Source organism: Melitaea cinxia, chromosome 21, assembly GCF_905220565.1.
Source record: "Melitaea cinxia chromosome 21, ilMelCinx1.1, whole genome shotgun sequence".
NCBI classification, from domain to species: Eukaryota; Metazoa; Arthropoda; class Insecta; order Lepidoptera; family Nymphalidae; genus Melitaea; species Melitaea cinxia.
In genome coordinates, this window is record NC_059414.1 from 651322 (window position 1) to 666342 (window position 15021).

The following is a 15021-nucleotide window of genomic DNA, read 5'->3' on the forward strand; positions in this document are numbered from 1 at the left end:
TAACGCGTAGTTACTTGACTATTTTTTCGTCGATCTACGTCTCGTCGATGTAATTGAAGTCAGTTTTTTTTTCGTTTGCGAGCAAACACAATAATCAAAATTAAATTGAGACTGTTATCTCAACTGCACCGATCAATCAATCTCTTACGTGTGTTCTCCACTCAACGTGACATTGGCGGAATCAATAGTGCTTCTCGGGCACAACTCAAAGCCATTAAACCAATCAATCAATCAATCTAAATTAACTCACCTGTTAAGGCGGATGAACTTGTTTATTATTTTTTTTAATACTTTTTTCAGACTAACATTTTAAATTAAGATAATTTATTTTAACGCCGCGTTGGCGCAACGGCTACAGCCATGGATGGACCTCTCGCGCTGGCGGTTGCGGGTTCGATCCCCGCACATGACAAACATTTGTATTGGCCATACAGGTGTTTGCCGTGGTCTGGGTGTTTGGCAGTCCTTGTGGGTCTCCCCACCGTGCCTCGGAAAGCACGTTAAGCCGTCGGTCCCGGTTGTTATCATCTACACCTGATAGCGATCGTTACTTATAGGGAATATATCCGCTAACCCGCATTGGAGCAGCGTGGTGGATTAAGCTCTGATCCTTCTCCTACATGGGGAAAGAGGCCTATTGCCCACTAGTGGGATATTATAGGCTGAAGCGTAAACCAAAGCAGGTATTTTCATATTAAATTAATTACAAAATACATATGTTTACACTTTTTATTGTTCCGACATTTTGTGTTTATGTAAAAATTATAACTAAGTCACTTCACAATAACTTAACATACGTACAATAGAAATTTCTAAAGGATGATTTAATTTATAGCTTAGACATATTTATTACTGCTCAATATTAAATACTTAAGTAATATCTTTTTTTTATAGTTCCAGGGTTTTCTTACATCTGGAGACTTCCAAAAAGCAAACGGAAGGAACCCTTATAAGATCCGTCCGTCTGTCAAAAAGAATATATAGTATATTATATCATTATATCGATATCATTTATATTATACAGCACTATTAGTAGATTTTATTTCATCACCTTTGATTTCACAAGTGTCTTTTACATTGCTTTCATTACCATTATTGACAACATCCTTTGTTCCAACTACATCGTTATTTTCATCACCTTTGATTTCACAAGTGTCTTTTACATTGGTTTTATCACCTTCATCGACAACATCTTTTGTTTCAACTACATCATTATTTTCAATACCTTTGACTTCAATAGTAGCTTCTGTATCACTTGCTTCCACTTTTGACGTATCAATGACCATTTCGTTTTCATCATCATCGTCATCATCAGCGCCGGTGATTTCATTCTTATCTTCAATTACTTCATCGCTAGGTTCAAAAGAATGTCCTTTAACCTTTTCGAGCCATAGTCCCATTGAATTCTCTTCGATTTCACCTTTGACGATGTTTGGAAATATTTGCTCCCTCTTAAATCTCTCCACCGCTTCGTCTTCTTCATCCCAGGATAAGCTTTCGTGGCTGTCCTTGAATTTTGCATCATATCTTTCGTAATGTACCTGCAAACAATTTACATAAAGTTAGAAAACCATAGGATCTTTCAGTAGTGAGTAGTGACCATCACAGATAATCCATCAAATATTATAAAGATGATAGATTTCATATTTTTGTTTATTTGCAATGGAACTGAATTGTTGGACCAACTTTAGAATTTTTTCACCAGGTGACATGGATTATATTTTAACGGGAGAAAATGGAAAAGCTAAGGTCTTGTAATCCTGAACAATAAAGTTTTATGTGTAAACTACAGTCTTAGTGACCTTGAAAGGTTGAAAACTTGGACAAAACATAAAAAATCAGTCTAAGCTTAAGAAAATAAATATGCATACAGCTCATAATATCCCACTGGTGGGCTTATCTCCATGTAGGAAAAGCGTTGGAGTCCAAATAATGAAATAAGTAACTCCAAATACCTTATCCAGGACTAGTCCCAGGCCGGGCGCGGTCGGGATTATCACCTTTTCCTTGCCAAATGCCTTTTCCAACATCCCGATGTCAGTCTGACCCCGAACAACTATTATCATGAGACCGACCATTTTCCTTATTTGGTGCAGCATGAAACTTTGGCCCTGGAAAAGAAAACATGTCATGAAAACATGTAAGAAGCTGTCAGCCTCGGACCATCCTAGCGATTCTAGTCTTAGAACTGCTGGTCTGAAGTTAAATTATCGTAGAAAAGCGAACGGCGATAGTTAAAGCAAATATTTTATGTCGTACAAATGGCATGGGCAAGAGCCCGTGGATGTTGTAAAAATAATAAAAAAAAGGTAATAGAACTATTTTTTTTTTCGTTTATAACAATAACCAATTAATTACTATTTTAGGAACCTTCCCGTGATTAACATAAAATTCAATTAGTATAAAAATGTGAAATAATAGCATTATTTATTTAACCTTTGACGTGACAACGTCTAATAAATCGATGAACGCCGGCTGCATGCACGAAAAAGGATGACCCATTGTTTCGTTGCGCTCATTGTCCCGTTACGCTATTGGCTCGTTGGCCTATGCGTCCGAGGAGATGTTTTGTTATGACGTTATCACGTTAAGCTATCGTCCGTAAACCAACTTTACAGACAACCAATTTTTTTTAAAACAATCACTGTTCAGTATTGTATCAGTTATCGCTTCAGCCTGTAATATCCCACTACTGGGCACAGGCCTCTTTCCCCATGTAGGAGAAAGATCAGAGCTTAATCCACCACGCTGCTCCAATGCAGGTTGGTGGCATATTCCCTACTATGAGTAACGATCGCTATCAGGTGTACATGATAACAACCGGGACCGATGGCTTAACGTGCTCTCCGAGGCACGGTGGGGAGACCCACAAGGACTGCACAAACACCACCGGACACAACAGTATCAGTTATACATATATATATACTATAACACAATATTGTACATTGCAGTTTCAAAGTATAATTAAAGTTTAGAATAAAATAAAAATTGACCTTGTTAAGCAGGTACCAAGACGCTATACCCTTACCTTAACCAATAGTTCAGCGAACTCCATTTCACACTCATGAAACAATCTCTCCAGTTTGAAGCTCATCATATACCTTAAGGAGGATGGATCTTGATAATGTCTGAAACGGTATTATAAAACTTTACAACTTTACGATTCTATTTGTATAAATAATACTATGTCGGATGAACAGATGTCACTTTTTGCCAAATCATGTAGTTATCCAATGGAAAAAAGCTGCCAGAATCAGTGATTGGTGCACCATCAGTAAACACTTTTAAAAACAGATTGGATGAACATTTAAAAACTAAAGTAGAGAGAACATAAGTGCAGTAATATGCCTGCAACAGCTCCAAGAGCTGCTAGTGCATTATAAAATAAAAATAATAATAATAATAATAATAGACACCTCTCACTCAATAGCCTAAGGAGGGTGTAAGTCCTGTGCCGGGATTTGGAAACATGGTTATGACCTGGCTTATACTAAGATTAGCTTGATCACTGCATTTTAAAACTAGACACTTGACATGAGGTCGATATAAGAAATAAAATTCACAAAAAAAATTATCATTACGTAAAAAAATCTATGGTGCAAAAATACAAATTGAAATATTTATATATTTTGAGTGTGTTTGAAATTCCTATTCACAAGGCACTTTTATTATTATAAATATTTACGTTCTAGGCCTTACTCTAGGGCTTATTATTATTTGTGGAAAGTAAAAGCGTTTTTACCGGTAGTAATAATTAGAACTTATACCAATAAAAAATTGGCCATATATAACATCAACTGTATGTAACCAGTCCGCTCTTTTAATGAAAAAGGAAAATTAATGACTTACTTCTTTTCAGTAAAGTTGTGATAACTCTTCGTGCCTTTATAAAAAGCGAGTACTTCATTAACTTTTGTCATTTTCTCAGCTGATATCCTGTAAGTCTTCCTCTCTTGCTCCGTACTCAAGCTCGGTTCAAACACATATGTGGGAAGAGTGTAGCTGTACGTTCTGGCGTTGCATTTTGATTTCGAGTTGAACTTGTTTGTGGCACGTTTGATGGTAAATACCTTTATACATGGCGGTAACCTGCTGTTTATTTCGTCTATATTTACTTCTAGAGCTGAAACAATTATTATTGCCATTAAATTATAATTTAATATATAATACTAGCAGCATATATAGTCCTGCTCGGAATACAGCTACCAAATTTGATCACTGACATCCCGATAGCAGCGCCACCTATCGGGTCCGATTGTGGTTTCAAGCCGTCCATAAACCTACAGACATATACGTAACAAACACACACCCAGAAGAAATACATATATGTATTAAGATTAATATATAATATATTTATAATATTCGTGCCAAATTTGAAGTAAATCCATGCAATACTTTTTGAGTTTGTCCCGGACATACATACAGACAAAAGACAAAAATTCTAAAAACCATATTTTTGGCTTCGGTATCGATTGTAGATCACACCCCAAGTATTCTTTAAAAAAATATTCTATATACAGTTTTGACTTTCCTACCATTTTATTATATGTATAGATAATACTTCATAATCCAGACCGCAGTCATACCAGACATACACCATATATTATTGAGGTGGGGCACAGTATGATATATTTTGCTCAAAATCTGGAGAACTGAGGGAGACAATCAGGATCAAAGCCTTACAAAAGATCAGAACTAAATATTACTGCTCTTAAGTATTGTTGTGATCCAGGGGCAAGTAAGGTGGAGAACTCCTGGGGAGGGTCGGGGTAGGATCGGCAACACCCTTGCTGCACTTCTGGTGTTGCAGGAGTCTATAGGCTACAGTAACCGCTTACCATCAAGTGTGCCGTAACCTTGTCTGCTGACCTAGTTATAATTATACAAAAATAAACTTAACGCAGTTATGTTACATAGTAATCTATTTTGTAGTGCGTTCGCTGAAGGTGTAGGCTTGTTAATGTAATTGCAATTGCAAAGGGTTGCTGGCATCCACAGGCTACACTATCCACTTACTACTATTGCCACCTTTATGGTATAAAAATAATAATAATCTTATACATAAAAAACAAGATGTAGTTTGAAACTAGCGCAGAGTTTAATTTCTACGACAATATGCTAAGGAATCATTATGCAAAAAAAAAAAATAGTAATCATGCAACAAAATCCAAAAAGCCACTATAATTAACCATTCAATACTAACGTAGTTTTAGTGACACAACCTGCCTCGCAGCCGACACTCCCTTGTCTGTACGTGAACTTCTTTGGAAGTGCGCATTTTGTTGATTTTTAAAATCATCTTCAGTTATATACTTTGCATCATATAGTGCCTTGAGAAGCTCCTCTTCAATGGTCGGGACGCCAGGATTTCTAATGAATTAGTGCTATAAATACATGGCTTAGGTATCATAGTACGTGTATACTTGTGTATATAGAAATGGCTTAGTTGATTTTTGTATACAGTATTATGTATAGTATAAATAACTTTTTGGATGACTGTTCAGACAAGAAAGGCTAAAGTGTAAACTCTGTTAGAGTCAAAATACTAATAAAACTTATTAGACAGACTTTATTTTGGAATTTGTACAATTAAATAACAATAATATAAAAATCAAGAATGAAAATCAAAAAACATACGCCTCAAAAGCACTCAAATTGTCATTTTAAAAATAATAATTAAAAAGTGATTATTATTTTTAAAAGTAAAGCTACCCCAATTTGGGATATAGATTTTGCAGAAAGGTTTAGCAAGAAACTCCTTGGTTACTCTTTTAAAAATAATATATAAACTGTGTTTTAAAGAACCACAATACAAAGGCAACCAATAAGTTGAGACAGGTTTAACTAAAAATCCCTTAGATATCATAGTAAGATAGTATAACTGTAAATTTTATTTCATTACCTCATTTATCACGTAAATATACAATTAAGATTGTTACTGTACAATATTATTTACCTCTGCATGCCATAGTAATCAACACCACAGTATCCTAATAGCATTGCCATTTTTTTCCTCTTGATCCTCTCAAATGGTTTGTCACATACTTTTTTCTCATCACTTTCACCATCTTCAGATTTTTTACCGCCAGATTCCCACTGACGCTTTAGAAAACGTTTTTTGTACCGTGTATGATTTTTATTTTGAACTAAATCATCATTTTTGGTTTCTAACTGTTCCGTCGCACTCATTATTGATGTAAATCTTAGTTGTCGACCTGTATTATGAATTGTCAATACAAATTTTTTAAGTATTCTGTATACACATAATACACAGTAACATTGAAATTTGATCTGAAGTAAATTTGACTACACAAAAAATAAACACAATTACAAAGTGAACGTAACTAAAAAGCACGGCACATCCTTTTTTTATTAAAATTAACTAAGAACTCAAAAAAATACAATAACACGTGAATATTTTAACAAATAATTGTACCTGATCTTACTATATTTGACGGTCTGGGTAGATTTTGTCTCAATGAACTAACAAATAATTGAAGAAATCGAACTGACATACCTACAGATTATAATAATTATTTAAATATTTTTAAAATTTGCCGATAATGATCCAAAATCAGAATGTATGTTACTTGAATTTGAATAATATATCTCGTAACATTTTGAAATAACATACAATTTTGAGGTTAACATTGGCGTGTCACAGTCATGTCACAAAAATATTGTAAATTTGTAATTGTGACATAGAAAAAACTGTATTGCTGCCTGGAAAATTATGTAATGTAATATAGGTATTTCATTAAAAAAATATTATATGAAATAAGGAAAATTAATAAAATAATAGTGAATACCTATAGTAATCTTTATATTAACAAATTGTATCGGTTTGAATGATTTATGTCTTCTGTTTAAGTATTTATTTGTGTTGTTATAGAAAGACATATCCGAACCGTTATACCACTTTGCGCATGTGTTAATTTAGCGCATGCTGCTTGAAGAATTTCAGTAACAGTATTTAGGACAAGGATTTTATAGCAGCATGGGTTGACGCAGTGTTAATAAAATGCGAGGTGGAAGTTCAGAACGCTTGGTGGTGCGATCCTCGCGCCGTAAAGGCGATACGCGCGCAAGACTCACTCGATACATAACTGTTATGCTCGCGGCTCTCCTCGCAGGTGGTGGATCAGCTCTTCTCTTCCTCGTGCCACTATACGCTGACCCCGCTTTAAGTGCCCTAGCGGCTGACTTTGATCCAATACCAGCGGAATGTGTGACGGAAAGACGCGACGATAGACTAGGTCTGGACAACTGTACCTGGGCATCTTGCAGGGAAGGCTGCACTAGCGACGCTTACAAGTGTATTCAATTACACGTGAAATACAAAGCGCAAGCTGAGGATTGGAGACCCGCTGTACTGTATGTAAACATCAAGGGATGCGGATACCCACCCGCTGTAAACTGTGAGAACTTTACGCTGAGCTATGGATACGTCGGAGCGAGGTACCCATGTTTCTGGTCGCGGGCTGATACTACGGTAGTCGTACCGAGGTGGTCACGTGGGGAGCAAGTGGCGACTGTTACGAGGACCCTGGCTATTCCTTTGTTCCTGTCGGGCTGTGCTGGTATTGGTCTTTGTGCGCTACACTGCGAGTGTCGACCGAGACGCCGCAGACGACCTCCACGCAGACCACCGCGCCTACCGACCCTCACTCTCGACGACACAGCAGTCTACCGACTCGCCTAGGTGTGACATATCCATTATTGAATTACACCTATGTTTGTTTCCGTTTTACTATCAGATTACTAACAGATTGGGTTGGATTTTACCGAAAATAAAAATATTTACAACTATACTATGTGGGAAGTAAATTAAGTACAATAATGTTAAAAAAAAAAGATAAAATGTTGAATTGGTGACTAATTAAATTTATGGTATGTTTTATTAGTATCTTAATAACCTAATTATAAGTTAAAAAAAAAAACAGATAATGAATAAGTATAATTTTATGTAAAAATAACAAAAGATATAGTTACCTATTATTATATTGTGATTTTATCAAAGAAAAGAAAAGGAACAAAAATAATAAATATATCTATATATATTTTGTGTTAGCTTTTTTCCGCCAGTACTGCATGGTAATATTATGTTCACAACCCCTGCGTATTTAATAATTCATTTTGACACAACATCAACACGAAACAGAGGGGCTGATATATGTGATCGAAACGACTTCATTCCGATTATACTTCAAATATTTACAATGTAATAGCTACACATTTAGATGGTACTTCAAAATGAAACGTTCAGATATTAAGTTATACTTACAAGAGAACGCACTCGAAAACACTGTACAATTTCTAGCAGCATACTGTTTGATTACCTCATACCTTCAAACATTCAGATAGACACATAAACTGTTTTTTTTAATATAAGCCTAAAGGCTATTTCACTCACATAAAAACTTCTAATATAAGTGTATTTGTATCACTTCTAACATACAAATATGAGCCAGTAGTATAATCATGAAAATGTCTACGAAAATAATATTATTAGAAAAAAAAAAATAGTTATTTAGTTTAGAAAAATATTCCTTTTATGTCGTTATTTTATGTGTATATGCATTATTTTTTTAAAAGTCATTTAGGCAACAGAGTTGAATAAAACACACATATACGTGTACCTCAATGATATAATAATCTCACCTCAATGCGTGTGACTACAGAGACACAATATATTTATTCTGTAGCAGTCGGAATAACAATAAGATGATAAGATAAAAGTAATTTCTTATAAAGAAAATTAATTTTCTAAAAAGAATACAATTGTTTACATAAGATACCTATATTTTATCGTTTTTTTTTTGTATTTCTTGTATCATAAATACAGAGCTATTATATAATTCTTATATAGCTTGTTATTATTATATAATAGTTATTCAATAGATTCAAGCTAAAAATCACGGTCACTAGAAATTGAAAAGGCGACCTTCACCTTATTCGCTATAACTCTTTTGTTCGGCGTTGTAATTTGAATTCTACATATACTAGCAGATTGCTGTAGTTTTGACACTTTTACTTCAATAATTAAATGTTTAACCATGAACACGTAGCAATACAGAAAAATATACACACGATGAGTATGAGTTGTTTGTTACTATTATTAAATTTTTGAAAGTACCCTCACTATAGATACCTATTTAAAGAAAATAGCTTACAAAATAATTACTTTTTTTGTGGTCGTTTTGACGTTGGTCTTTGCGTTGGTGTACAGCAGCAAGGTTTATCTAATACTCATATTTAGTTTTGTATTCCATGGTACAGATTATAAAATACGGTAGGTTCTCAATTTTCGCTTGCAACTAATTATAATATTTTGATAACTACTAAACATTGGAAAGAATTTGAAAGATTATCCTATAATTTTGTTTGTTCGCAACCGACAAAAAAACCGACTTCAACTACATCGACAAGTAACACAACGTGGGTGGACGAAAAATAGTCAAGTAAATACGCGTTATCAAAGATTACTCTGCTGAAGCGAAAGATTACTCAACAAGTAGCAATCAGATCTCGATCAAATTTAAATCGAACCATAAGACAAGCATCAGCCTTCTATTAAAATAAGAATCATCAAAATCGGTACACTCAGTGAAAAGTTGAAAAGTACTTCGCTTCAGCCTGTAATATCCCACAAATAGGCCTCTTTCCCTAAGTAGGAGAAGGATCAGAGCTTAATCCACCACGTTGTTCCCATGCGGGTTGGTGGATATATTTCCTACTATGAGTAACGATCGCTATCAGGTGTACATGATAACAACCGTAACTGACGGTTTAATGTACTCTTCGAGGCACGGTGGGGACACCCACAAGGACTGTACAAACACCCAGACCACGGCAAACATGTACGGGAAATACAAATGTTTGTCATGTGCGGGATCGAACCCGCAACCGCCAGCGCAACAGCCATATGCCAGTGCTGTGACCGTTGCGCCAACGCGTCAATTAAGTTTAAATGGGACCACACGACACACCACCTTTCGGTTAGAAAAAAAATAATCGAAATCGGTCCACCCAGCCAAGTTCTGAGGTAACATACATTTAAAAAAAATACAATCGAAATGAGAACACCCTCTTTTTTGGATGTCGGTTAAAAAGTGTATATACCAAGATGTTTCAGAGGATGATCCACTTATGATATTATTTTTTTGTTAGAAGTAAAAAAATTATCGGAAACTGAATATAATAAATATTTCGTGCGTTTCTTACAAACTGAACAACAGGTACTTGATGACACTTTTGTAAGCTTGTCTCAAGCACGATTGTCTTTAAAGGCGTCTTAAGCGTTTTTTTTTACCAATGCTTTGGATAGCACTTATAAGGAAATTTGAAAATCAAAAATGCTTTATACTATACGACCTTGATTGGTCTGGAATTTTGTAATGGTAGATAAGTGAATGAAGATCTTAAAAACTCAGACAACGCAACGTAACTACAAATGTGCAACTAAAATAAAAGTGTTATTAGTATTTATTGTGCGCTTTCTAATTAAAATAAATTATTTTATGAGGATTATACATATAGCTACAAAAGCAAAATTATTTTTAATTTTTTTTTTCTGAGATAGGGCAGTACGAATTAATTTGCTTAATATCTGGATCAGCCGTATGGCCTGACTTTCTGCACCTCATCCTTACAGAAGATCACAGCCAAATAACGTTGGTCTCAAGTATTGTTGTGTTGCTGTGGTGAATAAGGGAGCCAGAGTTCTTAGACGTGCTGTATTGGCTATAGTGAAGGGTCGGTAGCCCGCTTATAACGCTTATGGTGGTTGCAGGTGTCCAAATATCTGTGGCGACATCTATCGCGCTAAATACGAACGACTACAAACTACGTAATTAGAGAAAACTGACGTATGCTACATCGCGCTATCAGAGTTTTCAAAGTGATTAAGTATATATACAAGATCCCGACAACAACCGTTGGGGCGTTAGCCCGCCTGGCATAACATCCGTCTGGTCGGAGGATCCTCCCTTTTCGATGGCGGAGATGATTCTTCACACCATGTTTCTCCGCACTTCCAAATATCCATAGGCTACTAAACGCTACACTCTAGAGCTATACACAAAAAAAACCTACGTTTTCTAGGATTTTAGTATAAGATTATCAACTGTTCTGATTGGGGATTTTTTTTAATTCAATAATAGGCTTGCGTTTGACCATTGTTTCACTTGATGATAAGTGAAAATGCGGTCTAAGATGGAGCACGCTTATCTAGAAGTAACCTATTCACTCGTGACTTAAAGATCCCTGGGTTATAGTTTTCCGGAAACACAGACGCTGGTAGAGTTCCATTCTTTTCATTTTAATTCTGGCTTCCAAGTTTTTGGTTATTCTTATTAATATTAGTACGTACATACTGCGTACGTATATCAACTGCACGATTGATTTATTTTGAGTCTGTACTCGTTCTCCAAGTTAGTACATAATCTTGTTGATGTGAGTTTAATTTTATTATTAAGTTAATTTGCAAGTTTTATTTAATGTAGTTTCTCTTTCATAGTCTGGTTAAAACTGTTTTGGGTATTATATGAACAAATCTTTGAGTAAAGTAACGAGTACTAAGACTTAGTGCAGTTAAAATAGTTATATCGTAAAATATTAGTTTTTAAAGTAACTTCTGAAGCAAGCTTTACCTACCTATATTAAGTGCATATAAATAGTTTGGTATGGATTTAGGGTTAAAAAAAAACAATTATTATAAAAAATCTTCTCAACTTTACTCCCAAAATCACATGTGAATTTTCGACTAAATATAAAAGTTTCAACATTCGTCGGAAGCACATTAAAATTTCATAGTCAGCCAAAAACAGTGTTTAAATAAACAAAAACCAGTTTCAGTTCAATATGTAGAGAATTTTTCTTTGACTGGCTGTAATTTTTTAAATTTTAACATGCTTTACAATCGTGTGTGTAATAAATACGTTCAATAAACATTTTTTTTTTTATCTTTAAAATTTTAACAATGGTAACTTTGAGAACTTTTGGTTCGGAAACAAAATTTTTGGGGCGAATAGAAACTCATTTCAAAGACTGCTTATAACAGCTCTAGAATATTGCACGTGTAACTAACTGGCTGAATTTTTACGGAGAATTTATATTTATTTAAAATTAACAAATAACTTGAAAGTAAAAACAATACGCTATTTACCCCAAAACAAAGAAAACAATGCAACATAAGTAATATTCGAAATATATTTTGAATCACTTGTTTAAATTACATTTTTATGAAAAAAAAAAATATAAGGTCCAACTATTCACAACCTCGCCATCGTAAACGTCTCTTACAAAAATAAATTAATGTATTTTCAAATACAATTTTTACTAAGTATTATATCGCACGAGGGTTTAGTGTTATGTTTATCACGATTTTATAATTTTTTACCTTTCAGAATATACATCGAGCATTCCCAATAAGACTTAATAATTTTAATATCAGTCGAAATAGTTTAAGATTTTACACAGTCCATACAATCCTAAGTATGTTATAGTAATCACGATACAGTTGTGCAACACATCACACATTGACATCCAAAGTGGAGTTTGATGATGATGATAAAGAAAGATATATCTTAAAAAATCTGTTGGAAACCGTTATACGACAGATACCAACCATACCTTAAACCAGGTAAAACAGATAAGAAAACCTAATTCTTCTCTATTAGTCAATGATATCACTTCAAACGTCTCGTGCAATATTTACAACATTTCTTAAAAAAACGCTAAAATAATAAATAAAAACTATAATTAACTAACGAACTTAGTGATAGTTTCTATTAAGGTGATGTTTTTAAAATTATACTACTTGAAAACAAAAAAAAAAAGAATTATACTTCTTAATTCGACTGGCAACTTTATTTTCAACCACAAAAAAAAAAAAAACCTAAACAAATCTAGGAAATACTATGAACCAATCTTTTTGATTTTGTAACTGACATATTATTAATATATCAATATTATATTGTTCATTTTAAAGTTTATTCTGTTTGTCCGTATCTTTTTTTAAGTACATACAATTTATATAAACGGTATTGTTATATAAATCAAAATATAAAAAAAAATCACCTTAACATTGAGTAGTAAAGAAAATTAACTAATTACATAAAATATAGGAAACAAAATAAACCTCAAGCTATTGCTTTGGCAGATATTTTCAATAGCATTCTCTAACTCATCTATCCATACTAATGTTATTCGATACTCATCTTGTAGTATAAGGGTAAACAAAAAGTAATTATAAAGTCTATGTAGCTTAGAAATTTTATGCAGTTGTATCCATCTTGTAATTAAAAAATTTTGAACATAAAAAAAAAATCAAGTGCCTAAACATATTTAAAAAAGTTCCAAGATCATACGAATTAGCTATAGAGCTGATACAGAGAGGGATTTTAAGTTAATATAAATAATAACGAATTTATTGTAAAAAATGTATTAAAAAGTTTTGTTTACCCCTATTTTAAATAAAATTCTCGAGTAATACATATTCACGTTCTTATTAGTTATCTTGTCTAATAGATTCTTAAGGAAGCGTTCAAGCATTATATAATTTAAATTTCATTATGTATCAAATAATTGAAATAATGTAAATTATGTGTTAGAGGTCCGGAAATACACTATTCAAAAGCAAAAACACCTGTATGGCCCATACAGACATTTGTCAAGTACCGATTCAAGTAGTCTTAGTAGAATTACTGAAACGCTCCCTAATAACATTATTACTTATATCAAAATATGTATTTATCATTATTGCGTTTTATATAAGAATACTCATTATGTTTGCTATAGGACTCTATATATGGGCAGTATTTATTTATAACTATAGCTATAATTATGCAGTTATATGCATACATCGTGATAGATAGATAGGTCATAGAAGTAAAAAAAATACGTTTACATTATGACGTACCGAGTGTATGACTAAACAAAATATAAAAATAATATTAATATTAACTATTTATATTAATAAATATTAATATTATTATTTTTATATTTATTTCGTTAAGAGGTTTTGTAAACGGAGTGTTTTTTAAATACTGCTTCTGACAGTTTTTTGTACAGCTTAGAAATGAAAGTATATGTGATTTAATTTAATGCCTGTTGTTTGTATTAATCCCTGTATAAGTTACAGGCTTTACGACTATCTAGGCCGTTTTTAAAGAATGTGAAAGTGAAGAATGAAGAAGGGATGCAATAAAGCACAGTAAATAATCCTTTGTACATATAAATCTTAGTGGAAGTGACCATAAAAATCATATTTTTTAAATTAAAATGTGGTTTCTAAATAGTTTACAATAAAAATCTCGGTCCGTCACAATGTAAAGGTTTCGACGACAAACGGACACCGACAAAACATTCGAATTTATTTTCGTTTAAAGCTCAATACAGTCGATGTCCGTCCTTCGACACCATTGTCGAGTCCACAACCTTACGTTACTACGTCGCTTGTACGTATTAAGTTTAGAATTATTGCTTTACGATATTGTGTAAACGGAGTCAATTTTTCGTTGTTACGTATTTTTCATATTTATTTCGTTACGAGGTATTGTAAACGGTTTTCTTTTAAATAAGTTTATGTACACATATATTTACTAAGAAATTAGTGACTGTTTTACGGAGAACTACACATAAATAAAAGAAATTTGTTTTGGTACTTACTAAACGTTGAGTATCTAGGCGACTATTCTCAACAAAGTCTATATTCCTTACCAGCGCGAGCTTTACATTAAATGTGACAAATTAATTGAATATGTCATTTACTTTGTAACACGACGATTTAAGTGCTTTTAATGCCTAATTTAAAGAAAGTCTGATCTGATGACATTTCCGAAAATATTTCAATCAGAAGAAAAAAAACGATGAATGTGGATATTATACTTCATTTCATTTAGCATTAATAATATTTATCATTATGACACCTTTCTGCTTAATAATCTTCATGACCTTCGTTTGAACATTGTCTGAGTGATCGCTCTTTAAGTGATAAGCCTGACTTAATTTTTTTTTTTC

The 15021-nt window shown here is 33.3% G+C and overlaps 2 protein-coding genes across 2 annotated transcripts; one reads left to right on the plus strand and one right to left on the minus strand.

Moving 5' to 3' along the window:
• Positions 1-715: 715 nt before the first annotated feature.
• Positions 716-6678, minus strand: LOC123663882 (tRNA pseudouridine synthase A). Its single transcript, XM_045598529.1, has 7 exons — positions 6437-6678; positions 5957-6215; positions 5204-5370; positions 3850-4123; positions 3029-3128; positions 1956-2111; positions 716-1541 (listed from the first exon to the last, which is right to left on the minus strand). The coding sequence occupies exons 1-7, from the start codon at positions 6513-6515 to the stop codon at positions 1017-1019; spliced, it is 1560 nt and encodes a 519-aa protein (XP_045454485.1). The 5' UTR covers positions 6516-6678; the 3' UTR covers positions 716-1016.
• Positions 6679-6968: 290 nt separating this feature from the next.
• On the plus strand, positions 6969-7973 carry LOC123664026 (protein tipE). The gene has a single exon (XM_045598652.1). The coding sequence runs from the start codon at positions 7022-7024 to the stop codon at positions 7700-7702; it is 681 nt and encodes a 226-aa protein (XP_045454608.1). The 5' UTR covers positions 6969-7021; the 3' UTR covers positions 7703-7973.
• Positions 7974-15021: the final 7048 nt, after the last annotated feature.